Source organism: Elephas maximus, chromosome X (genome assembly GCF_024166365.1).
Source record: "Elephas maximus indicus isolate mEleMax1 chromosome X, mEleMax1 primary haplotype, whole genome shotgun sequence".
Taxonomy (NCBI): Eukaryota; Metazoa; Chordata; class Mammalia; order Proboscidea; family Elephantidae; genus Elephas; species Elephas maximus.
Genome location: NC_064846.1, coordinates 24,050,907 through 24,063,416, shown reverse-complemented (window position 1 = coordinate 24,063,416; position 12,510 = coordinate 24,050,907). Strand labels below are relative to the sequence as shown.

At 41.1% G+C, this 12,510-nt stretch overlaps 1 protein-coding gene across 1 annotated transcript in view; it reads right to left on the bottom strand.

Annotated features, from left to right (window-relative positions):
• Positions 1-1,262: 1,262 nt before the first annotated feature.
• Positions 1,263-12,510, bottom strand: part of FRMD7 (FERM domain containing 7) — a 36,879-nt gene continuing 25,631 nt past the window's right edge. The window contains exons 8-12 of the mRNA XM_049873039.1: positions 10,180-10,275; positions 5,436-5,599; positions 3,801-3,869; positions 3,607-3,682; positions 1,263-2,348 (exon numbers count right to left, since the gene is read on the bottom strand). Of these exons, the coding sequence (XP_049728996.1) occupies positions 1,263-2,348; positions 3,607-3,682; positions 3,801-3,869; positions 5,436-5,599; positions 10,180-10,275 (1,491 nt within the window). The remainder of the gene's footprint in view (positions 2,349-3,606; positions 3,683-3,800; positions 3,870-5,435; positions 5,600-10,179; positions 10,276-12,510) is intronic.

The window sequence follows — 12,510 nt, the reverse complement described above, 5'->3', positions numbered from 1 at the left end:
CTTTTCACCATTAAGTTATATATAAAAATAACTTGCCTATATAATTGCATCATTTCTTTGAAGTTAGTACTTAACGTTGTCTTGTAAATATACTGAAAACTAAAATCAATAAATTCTCAAATAGAATGCTATAACTTCCTGGAGCAATAGTAGAGAAATTTTCAATGGGTCAAGAACAGAATTCTGGTTCATTAACTCAGCTTGATTTCAGCACTATCCTTTTTATACATTTATACATTTTCACCTGTCTGCCTCCTTTTCTTTGTTCTGTAACTGTCTCTTCCCTTAGTCATAGGCCAGAACCAATCATTTCTGAAATTGATTGAAACAAAAGGAAAATCATTTTTTAAATAAATGGATTTTCTCTCACTTTTTATTAAAATAACATTCATCTCATTTCCTAGCTTACATACATGCAACAAGATCTGGCAAAATATATATATCTGTCAGGACAGATTAGATAAACCAGCCTGTTAACTTTTATCTTTCACTACATATAGTAGGTAATCAGGAATAGAGAAGTTATCAGTCAAACATCATAATATCTTCATCGGGCATAGAACTGACTTTAGAAATTGATTTAAGTTATTAACTTCCTAGGTTTAGAATTCTGCCAAGTCCTGGATTAATTCTCAACGTGTGTTCTGTTGAGAATATTTATCCCACCACCTTGTTCCTGAGGCTATAGGAGGGCCATGCTCCCCTTATATATATATATATGTTATAAAAATTGAAGTCCTTAACATATAACAAGACCAGTTTTAATGGGCCCACACGGATAGTGATGACTGAAATCTTGAGTCGAAGTATGGTTTTAAGAACAGAACGATCAACACAGTCAATATCTACTGAATCACTAAATGATATTAGAACCCAATTCCATACGTCAACTCATTTTTTCGCCATTTTTCAGGGTTGAAGAGCCTGAGCTTCGTTTATTATGTCTCTGTGAGGAAATGTGTAATGGCAATGACAAATCCCCACCTCACCCTTCCATGGTGCTGGTAGGGAGAGAGCATGTTCCAGAGTCCGTTCAGAGGGGCTAGAAGAGTGGCGCTCTAGCAATGGTAGCTTCTGAGGAATGGGGCTATAGCTGGTTCTTGATAAGCTAGGTATCCAAAATTAGAAGATTCCTTTAATGCTAATGAGTAGTAACTAAGAAAATGGTTTATGCAAAGAGGTTCCTTTTTGTTTGTTTGTTTGTTTTGAACCTAAGGTGGTCATATGGAACTGGCCCAGAAACATTCATAGAGTTTACAATTTTAAGCTAAAAAGTAATTGCATGGTTTTCGCAAAGTCTTGTCTTCAGCAGTTGATGCACTGAAAGAAGCATCTTCATCTTCTTCATCAAGCTGTAAGCTACCAGAAGACAAGCGGATTCTGGCCGTGGGTGACTTCGTCCCTTTACCATACAAAGAGTAATAGTCTGGATTAAGAATCTCTGATTCAGAATCACTGGATTCACTAGCTACATACCTGTCTGCTGCACCCTGCCCCACTAGAGCCGTTGGAAACTCCTGCTCTGCAAACATGTATGTTAACAGGTCAGCTTTACGACTCAGAGCAGGGCAAGGCCCTAAAGGTCTAAATTCTGACCCAAAAGGAAAACGAATAGTTTTCATGTCTGAATGGCTCTGGGACCGTTTAGGGGTTTGCCCTTGAATGTTATATGCAAATGCATCTACTAAGGTTGGATCTTCATCTTCTAGATCTACATTGATGTTGCTCCTACCACTAGTCCTGGCCATAGCTTCTTGGAGCTCTTGAAAGTCTTGCTGAAAGCTCTTCATTCTAATATTCCTGGGACTTCTTTTAGCTGGTTTCATTACAGAGGGCTGTAGGCAGCTGTCTGGCCTTTCCCTTTCTTCTGCCATGATTGGAGACCGTCTGGGCACCTGGGGTGGCCTGTCCACGTAAAAAAAGACTTGGGGAGGCATAATATCAACTTGCTGACTAGTACAGGGAATATAGGGCACATCTGTGTAAGTTAGCTGCCTTGCTGGACTCACTTTGCTTGTGAGGCCGGAAGATGTACTCATGTGATTGTTAGCAAACTTACAGCTTCTTTGGAAGGAGCTTAGAGGACTCTTCTCCTCAAAGAAGTCAGTGTCAGGATCAGGGTCAGTGTTAAAGACAGGGTCTGTATACATAAAATGGAAAGAGGAACTGCTCTGGGACTGATGCAATGATATGGGATCTGCCTCTGGTTTGGACCGTTCCAGCTTGGCTGCAAACGTCACCTCCACTGCAGAGTTCCTCCTCCTACTATCTAGCACCGGCTCAGATGCGTGCACTCCATTTGCATTTCGGTAACACCCACTGCCATAGGCTAGTCTCAAATCTTCTACCTAGAGAGAAAGGTCACATTAGTGAAAGAAGCAAAAGGCATTTGGTTGGGGAGGGGGCCCCTAAATTAGCTTTGAATTTTGACAAGACAGTCGTTCACAGAGTCATTTCAATCCATGTTCTATTCCACGGTTTATATATTTATATGGTGGTGTAGTGGTTAAGAGCTATGTCTGCTAACCAAAAGATCAGCTGTTCAAATCCACCAGGCGCTCCTTGGAAACTCTGTGGGGCAGTTCTACTCTGTCATGTAGGGTGGCTATGAGTCAGAATCAATTCGATGGCAATGGGTTTTATATTCTACACATGTATTTTTTTTATGTATGTATATAAAGGACAATAACTTGTACCATATCCCAATTCATGTGTTAGAAAGCACACATGACACTACTTCTCAATGCCATCCCATTCCCAAATTCAGAATTCTCTGTGTACTTCAAGCAGTATGGTTTAGTAGTTATATCAGTGAACCAGTAGGCAGAAGACCTGGATTCTAGTCCTGCCCTGCCTTTGACTTGCTGTGTGGACTCAGGCAAGTCTCCTAACCTCCCTGGTCCAGCCTCCTCCCTATTTGCTATAAAATGGTGGTGAGGGGGCTATAAATGGCAGGAGGGGTAGCATATAGTAGACGGTTCCTTCCAGCATTATACCTCTATCATGCCTTTCATATAAAAACTTCCTTTGACTTCAACAAAAGCATGAGAGTTTATGGGACCTATATTAATATGTGTTTTGTTTCGTATTAGGGAGAGGAAAAGAAAAAAATTTTAACATGGTTCACACTATAAAATTCAAATGAAGCCATTATCTCACAGATTCATGGGAACAGTACTTTGCTCTTAAGTTGAATTATAAAATTGCACAGCAAAAACACTTTAAAACCTTAACCAAAGACCTTCTATCTGCTAAGCCTTAAGATTTGCATAGGTAAAAAAGCAGAGGTGCTAGTTTGAAAAATACGGTGCCATAGAAATTCACTTGGATCTGCATTTTGCAAGGTATTAGCAATACAGTTTGCAATTTGAAGATGTGCCAGATTCTTCCAGTCTATAAGGTTCACAGCAGTGGTGGTTTACTAAATGGTCTTCTATTGGCCAGAAAGACTAAGCTGTCAGACCTCCCCAGGAGGCTAACTTACTCAAACAGAGTAACCTTTTTACACCCTGGGAGATTCTGGCAGAATCAATTCTTGGAAGCATTTAGAATGTGGATGCATTACATTACATTTACCTAAAAGAGTAGGAATTTCAGAAACCTTACTTGTTTTGACACATCTGAGAGGAGGTCTGGCGAGGACCTGCACTGTCGTTCATGGTACTGAGATGGGTAATGTTTCCTGAAATCCCCAAACAGAGTAGTCATTGAAATGGTCTTCATGTGAATCCCAGGATACATATCAATCCCAAAATTCAACTTAAAATCAGCATGAGAGAGAGAAATACAAAAGCGTGTACCTTTCAAACGGCAAGCTCTTCAACTTCCCTTTTTTCCCATATTCCAAAAGTTGTCTTTGGGTTCTTCCACTATTATAAGGAGAGAAAAGTCATATTAATGCTAGTTATTTTTTTATAAGCCAATAGGCTACTAACACTTGAAAACCGCATTTATTGTTGAAAGCAAAAGAATCCGAATGAATGACATATGTCGTGAATCTCTGACCACCATGTCAATGACAGAAACCTGTAAAACCAGTTACTGTGGAGTCAGTTCCAACTCATGGCAACCCGATGTGTGGCAGAGTAGAACTGTGCTCCACAGGGCTTTCAGTGGCTGAGTTTTCAGAAGTAGACTGCCAGACCTTTCTTCTGCGGCACCTCTGGGTGCATTTGAATCTCTAAACTTTAGGTTGGCAATGAGCATGTTAACTGTCTGCACCACCCACGGACTCCACACTAATGATAATGCCCACTTATCCGAGTATCAGATGTAGGGCAACTTTAACTACCCAGAACTCAGAACATTTTTTTTAAAGCTTCTAAACAGGGCTATATAACCATTTGAGTCTGGGCTTGAAAACGAATATTTTCCTTTAAAGGCTTCCCCTCTACAGCCAAATCAGAACCAGTTGACTCTTAACTTCACGCACAATTTCTACTGAGGTTATTTATCTGGTTCCCCAATGCATGGTAGAAGAAAGGCAGCTAACGCTAGAAGGGAGTTCTCCCAACATGTATACACTAGCAAAGAAAGCCAGCTGACTGCTGGGAGAAACACAGAGCCAAAAAAAGAAATCACAAAAATAATAAAACCCAGAAGTCTAGGCCATTTGTCACTGAGGTCCAGGGCCTGACATGCCTCCCCAACCCCACCCAGAGGCCATCACTGCACTACAGCTGCCTGCTGAGGACAAGAAGTGATGTTTAGAATAGGTCATTAAGAAAAGGGCAAAGTATGCTTCATATCATCTGTTTAAGAAGGCAGGGATTTATAGAATCCACTTTTGGAGAGATTCCATAAAAAATATGTAAGTTTTTACAATCCCAATTCTTAATGGAGCAGGCTTCCACGATGTGAAAAAAAAAAAAATCCCTTATGTGGAAGCATTGAATTAGAATTTTTAATTTCAGCTAAGGGTTTTGAAAGTTTCTTCCAAAGACAGCCTAAGCCTGTGTGTTCAAATAAAAGCATCTTAATTTGAGCTCCTGTCCATTCCTCCAAGGTGTTACCTGTAGTGAGGAGCTTCTAGTGCAATATTGCTCAATCTTTTTAATCCTTTACCCCTACAATGCTTTCTCACACCATTCTAACCACCTCCAAAAGGATGTTGTTGAGCTAGCCTTTCCCTGGTTTGCATATAAGTTACCTATAAGGAGAACAGTAAGTTCATTGAATATGTTTTCTCAAGCTTCATATGCCCCCCATCCTCGCAGAAATTCTGATCCAACCCCCTAGGTGGGGTACCTCTCTCCCTGCCTCCCAGTTGGAAAACATTGACTTAATATGTCACACATGGAATGAGTAGTAAAGGGTATCACCTTTCAAGTGATTGCAATGGATTCTTTATTGCTTCTAGAATTTGAGCTCCCCTTATTGCCTTCCATGTTATTGAATCTGTGCATGTAATTTGCCTACGTGCAATATTTAATTACCTATAGCGGAAACTGGAACCCTTGCTGCAGAGTAGGGTTTTGGGCTTTGATTTGGGCTCTTCAGAAAGTCTGAAGAAAGCATGGTACTCCACACAAGTCTTCCAGAAAGCCTTGCAGGCATCTCGGCTGGCCATGGTGAACTCCAAGGTGTCCTTGCACAACACCTGTATAAACCAATTTCCATTAAAGCACAACATCCTTCAAGAATATCAAAGACCTTCAAATCCCCAAACCTTCCAAACTATTGGTCCAGGGGCCTATACAGCTGGGCTTCTGATTTTTCACTTGGCTCCCTGTAGGCTTCACACCTACCGACGCCAAATGATTGGCAGCCTTCCGAGGAACAGACAGGGCCACTGTCCACAAACAGAGGCTTCTGTGAGAAGTAAATCTTGATTTGCACACTTGCCTCACCTCAAACCCTTTTTTACCGGGAAGATTTTCCTGAAGTTGTAAATTAGGTTAAAATGAACATCAAAGGGCATCCTTTGAAGACGACAGGAAGTTATAAATGACCAAGAGGAAAGGGGGTTGGATTTCCTTACAGAGGGTAGGGTTTACAGGATGATTGCATGTATGTGAGTATTTCTTTTTAATATACTAGCTAGAGACACATCCTTTTTTTATATGCTGCCTTATTCTATGATGGTCTGTATTGCTTATTTAGTCAGTTTGCCGTACTGTGGGGGCTTGTGTTTTGCTGTGATGCTGGAAGCTATGCCACTGGTATTCAAACACCAGCAGGGTCACCCATGGAGGACAGGTTTCAGCTGAGCTTCCAGACTAAGACAGACTAGGAAGAAGGACCCGGCAGTCTACTTCTGAAAAGCATTAGCCAATGAAAGCCTTATGAATAGCAGTGGAACATTGTCTGATATAGTGCTGGAAGATGAGCCCCCCAGGTTGGAAGGCACTCAAAAGATGACTAGGCAAGACCTGCCTCCTTGAAGTGGAGTTGACCTTAATGACGTGGATGGAGTAAAGCCTTCGGGACCTTCATTTGCTGATGTGGCGCGACTCAAAATGAGAAGAAACAGCTGCAAACTTCCGTTAATAATCAGAAACTGAAATGTAAGAAGTATGAATCTAGGAAAATTGGAAATCGTCAAAGATGAAATGGAACGCATAAAGATTGATACCCTAGGCATTAGTGAGATGAAATGGACTGGTATTGGTCATTTTGAATCAAGCAATCATATGGTCTACTATGCCAGGAGTGACAATGTGAAGAGGAATGGTGTTGCATTCATCATCAAAAAGAACATTTCAAGATCTCTTCTGAAATACAACGCTGTCAGTGATAGGATAATATCCATACACCTGCAAGGAAGACCAGTTAATACCACTGTTATTCATGTTTATGCACCAACCACTAAGGCCAAAGATGAAGAAATTGAAGACTTCTACCAACTTCTGCAGTCTGAAATTGATAAACATGCAATAAGGATGCACTGATAATTACTAGCGATTGGAAATCAAAAGTTGGAAACAAAGAAGAAGGATCAGTACTCAGAAAATACGGCCTTGGTGAAACAATGCTGGAGATCACATGATTTAATTTTGCAAGACCAATGACTTGTCTGTTGTAAATACCTTTTTTCACCACGTGACTATACACGTGGACCTCACCATATGGAATACACAGGAATCAAATTGACTACATCTGTGGAAAGATACAATAGAGAAACTGGATATCATCAGTCAGAATAAGGGCGGGGGGCAGCTGCAGAACAGATCAGCAATTGCTTATATGTGAGTTCAAGTTGAAGCTGAAGAAAATTAGAACAAGTCTATGAGAACCAAAGTATGACCTTGAGTATATCCCTGAATTTAGAGACTATCTCAAGAATAGATTGGATGCATTGAACACTAATGATGGAAGACTAGAAGAGTTGTGGAATAACTTCGACATTATCCATGAAGAAAGCAAGAGGTCATTAAAAAGACAGGAGAGAAAGAAAAGACCTAAATGGATGTCAGAAGAGACTCTGAAACTTGCTCTTGAACGTCAAGTAGCCAAAGCAAAAGGAAAAAGTGATGATGTTAAAGAGCTTAACAGAAGATTTCAAAGGGTGGTTTGAGAAGACAAAGTATTATGATGACATGTGCAAAGAGCTGGAGATAGAAAACCAAAAGGGAAAAACACGCTCAGCGTTTCTCAAGCTGAAAGAACTGAAGAAAAAATTCAAGACTCAAGTTCCAATATTGAAGGATTCTACAGGGAAAATATTAAACAGCACAGGAAGCATCGAAAGAAGATGGAAGGAATACACGGAGTCACTATACCAAAAAGAATTGGTGGACGTTCAACGATTTCAGGAGGTAACATATGATCAGGAACCGATGGAACTGAAGAAAGAAGTCCAAGCTGCACTGAAGGCATTGGTGAAGAACAAGGCTCCAGGAATTGACGGAATACCAATTGAGATGTTTCAACAAACGGATACAACGCTTGAAGTGCTTACTCTCTATGCCAAGAAATTTGGAAGACAGCTACCTGGCCAACTCACTGGAAGACATCCATATTTACGCTTATCCCCAAGAAAGGTGATCCAACCGAATGGGAAAATTATCGAACAATACCATTTAATATCACAGGCAAGCAAAATTTTGCTGAAGATCATTCAGAAGTGGCTGCAGCACTATATTGACAGGGAACTGCCAGAAATTCAGGCTGGTTTCAGAAGAGGACCTGGAACCAGAGCTATCATCGCTGATGTCAGATGGATCCTGGCTGAAAGCGGAGAATACCAGAAGGATGTTGACCGGTGTTTTATTGACTATGCAAAGGCATTTGGCTGTGTGGATCATAACAAATTATGGATAACATTGCAGAGAATGAGAAGTCTGGAACACTTAATTGTGCTCATGAGGAATCTGTGCATGGATCAAGAGGCAGTCGTTTGAACATAACAAGGGGATACTACATGGTTTAAAGTCAGGAAAGGTGTGGATCAGGGTTGTATTCTTTCACCATACCTATTCAATCTGTATGCTGAGCAAATAATCTGAGAAGCTGGACTCTATGAAGAAGAATGGGGCATCAGGAGTGGAAGAAGACTCATTAACAACCTGCGTTATGCAGATGATACAACTTTGCTTGCTGAAAGTGAAGAGAACTTGAAGCACTTACTGATGAAGATCAAAGACCACAGCCTTCAGTATGGATTGCGCCTCAACATAAAGAAAACAAAAATCCCCACAACTGGACCAATAAGCAACACCATGATAAATGGAGAAAAGACTGAGGTTGTCAAGGATTTCATTTTACTTGGATCCACAATCAACACCCATGGAAGTAGCAGTCAAGAAATCAAAAGACACATTGCATTAGGCAAATCGGCTGCAAGAGATCTCTTTACACTGTTAAAAACCTAGGATGTCACCCTGAGGACTAAGATGTGCCTGACCCAAGCCAGGATGTTTTCAATCACCTTATATGCAACGGGAAAGCTGGACAATGAATAAGAAAGACTGAAGAAGAATTGACGCCTTTGAATTGTGGTGTTGGTGAAGGATATTGAATATACCATGGACTGCCAAAAGAGCGAACAAATCTGTGTTGGAAGAAGTTAACAACCGGAATGCTCCTTGGAAGCAAGGATGGCGAGACTGCATCTCACATACTTTGTACATGTTGTCAGGAGGGATTAGTCCCTGGGGAAGGACATCATGCTTGGTAGAGGGTCAGAAAAAAAGAGGAAGACCCTCAGCAAGATGGATTGACACAGTGGCTGCAACAATGGGCTCAAGCATAACAACAATTTTTAGGATGGCACAGGGCCGGGCTATGTTTCATTCTGTTGTGCATAAGGTAGCTATGAGTCAGAACTGACTCAACGGCACCTAACAACAGTCTATGTTAGGGGAACTCGGCCTTCCAGGCCTAAAGCTCAGGTTTCCCCCATCACCTGACTCACTGCATATCCTCATTAGCCCAAAGCAACGTAGCACGCTTGCAGCCCTGTTTTCAGCAGCACCGCCAACCCACTCTGCAGGTCCCCCTATCTCTCGTTCTTTTTGGAATACCTGCCTGCAGCTCCAGACCTCTCCGTGAGCTTCCCATTGGATATAATCTCCCAAACTGCTCAAATGAACACTTTTATAGAAGGCTAAGATCCAAAGGATGATGCCTCAAATTGCTGGATTTTCTGTAGGTCAAAAATTAGTTGATCTCCATTTTTCATTTCCCATATGGTCATAAAAGAGCACCCTTTCCAGTGCCTTTGTCTCACCCTGTACAACGCAGCCTTGTCCAACAATTGCTTCCTTTGCTTATGTGTATACCCCTCACACACACACACACACACACACATCCCATTTGATTTTGGCACATAGTAGGTGTTCAAATAATTTTTGCTTAAGGAGAGAGGGTGAATATATTTTAGAAAAGACAGCAGATACTGTCAAATGAACACGTCCACACTCCTAGATCTGGTTACTCCCATTTTGGTCATTAAATCCCTGAAAAAAACGTTTTCCAAATAGATTTGCCTTACACCCCAGTCACCCCATTTTCCAATTGCTTCATTAATTCTGAACTGCCAGTTGGCTTTCTTAAGTGTTTTTCCTTTAGTAAAAATATGACCGAAGCTCTGGTTTATTTATGTAGAAGCAAAAGAGGGAGCGCATCACCCCTAAGGGCCAGCCAGCTTTCACCACTTGCATTCAAACCATTTGCAGAAACTACCAAGAAATTCCCAAGTGCATAGAAAGAAAAAGAATTCATTAGAAAACTACTTACCAAGATGTTGGCGTGAAGCTTGATAAGAAAATGCTTTCTCTTAAAGCTCAACTTGCGGATTTTAGCCCAGTTGAAAGTATTGATCTTTGTATTTCCCTATAATGAAACACAAAGCAGATTTCAGGATGAATGTCAGCAAAAGCTGGTCTGACAAGACAGTACAAACGTGATAGAAAATGCACTTCATGAATGGGACCATCCGTGACCTATCTCATGGGCAGGCTGATCCTGTCACACACTAGGTAGAAGCTATGGCCAAAGACCACTGTGGTGGCTTGAGTGTTGCTATGATGCTGGAAGCTATGCCATCGGTATTTTAAATACCAGTAGGGTCACCCAATGATTCACAAGTTTCAGCAGCACTTCCAGACTAAGATGGACTAGGAAGAAAAGCCTGGCAATTTACTTCCAGAAATTCCAAAACCCGTGGCCGTCAAGTCAATTCCGACTCATAGCAACTCTATAGGACAGAGTAGAACTACCCCATAGGGTTTCCAAGGAGCGGCTGGTAGATTCAAACTGTTGACATCTTGGTTAGCTACTGAGCTCTTAACCACCGCACTACCAGGGCTCCCTTCCAATAATTAGTCAGCCAGTGAAAAATGTATGGATTGTGACAGAATATTGTCTGACTTGCTTGCTTTAAACTCATCATCAGAAAGGATAAATTGCTGGAGGGGGCATCATGTTTGGTGAAGTAGAGGGCCAGCAAAAGTGGGGGAGACCCTCTGTGAGATGAATTGGCACAATAACTGTAACAATTGTCTTGAATATGCTGGTCATTGTGAGAATGACACAGGACACAGCAATGTTTCATTTTGTTGTACATAAGGTCTCCATGAGTTGGAGTTGACTCGATGACAGCTATCTACCTATCTATGGCCAAAGAAGGCATTCCAGGTGGGACGCAAGGCTGCTCTGCATTGCAAGCAAGAAGGGTATGCCTGAGAAAGGTTTCTACCCAGGGCAGGGAGATCACAGAAGGAAAAGACTACTGCAATAGATTCTCTAATCTCACCCCCTTCCCAGATTTCCAGATTCAACTGCTAAAAAAAAGTCCTATATATCATGCCACTCCATTTACTCAAACATCTTCAATAGCTCCCCACTCCCTGTATCATCAAGTCTAAACTCTTTGGGCTGTCTTTCCCAAACCCTCTATAACCCTGTCCCTTCTATACTGAGTATACAAACGTTTCTCCCACTGCTCCCGGAAAAACACCCTTCCATCCAACTTTACACTTTCCCTCCTGTAGGTCTTCTCATTCTCCTTACCCAGAATGCCTTCTGCATAGTCAAGTCTTTTTGCCCACTCTGGTAGCACCTCCCCTAAGATATTCTAATCACTGGAGCCTACCGTCATTTCTAACTCCCCTAAACTCCCTTGGTTCTCCTGCTCTGGCCAAATAACTAAAGTTTTGTTGTTTATTGAAAAGGTAATCCACTCACATGATCCAAAAATCAAAGGTTTATAAAAAGATATATTGAGAAGTCTCACTCCCACCACTGTCACTCCTACCTCTGTCCCTGTCTACCTATTCCCCACAGGTAACCACATTCATTAGTTTATTGTGTAGACTTGTCATACAACTCTAAGTAAATATGAGATTAGCTCCTGTTTACTTACTGTTCAGTACTATTCACAATTTCTCCGGTCTCTCCAAATAAATTGTGAGCATCCTGGTAACAGAAGCCATGTCTCATGCTTAATGTTAGTTTCTTGACTATGTCATACTTCATCCATCCTAGGGTTTCTTAATCTTTGTGCCTTTTCTCTGGAACACTCTCTTCCACCATCCAACACCATCCCCTTGGCTTGGATAACTCCTGCTTAATTCCTCAGGTCTTAGCTTAAATATTAAGCCCTTCTCACATGCGTTTCCATAGTACTAGATACTTCCTCCTCTAGCATAAAGCACATTACGATTATTTGTAATTACTTGTTTAATTGTCTATCTTCCCCTGTTAGAATGCAAGCTCCATAAAATCAGTGAACATTTTTATTTATCTCTATATTTCTAGTGCCTGGCACAGAGTGGACGCACAATAGACATATTGATAAAAGGATGAATGAATACATGACTGCTAACTGTAAATATACTAAAAACCATTGAAACATACAATTAAAAGAGGTGAACTTTATGGTATGCAAAGTATATCAATAAAGCTTTTTTAATAAAAAGAAAGAATGAATAATAGGATGAAGAGCACAAATATGTATTATTTGATTGGATTTGGGGTAGCTGCAGCAGATTACTCTAAGACCAGCTGTATTGTTCCCAACTGTCCACAGAAGTATTCTCACTGAAGGAGATCACAACCAACACGTTG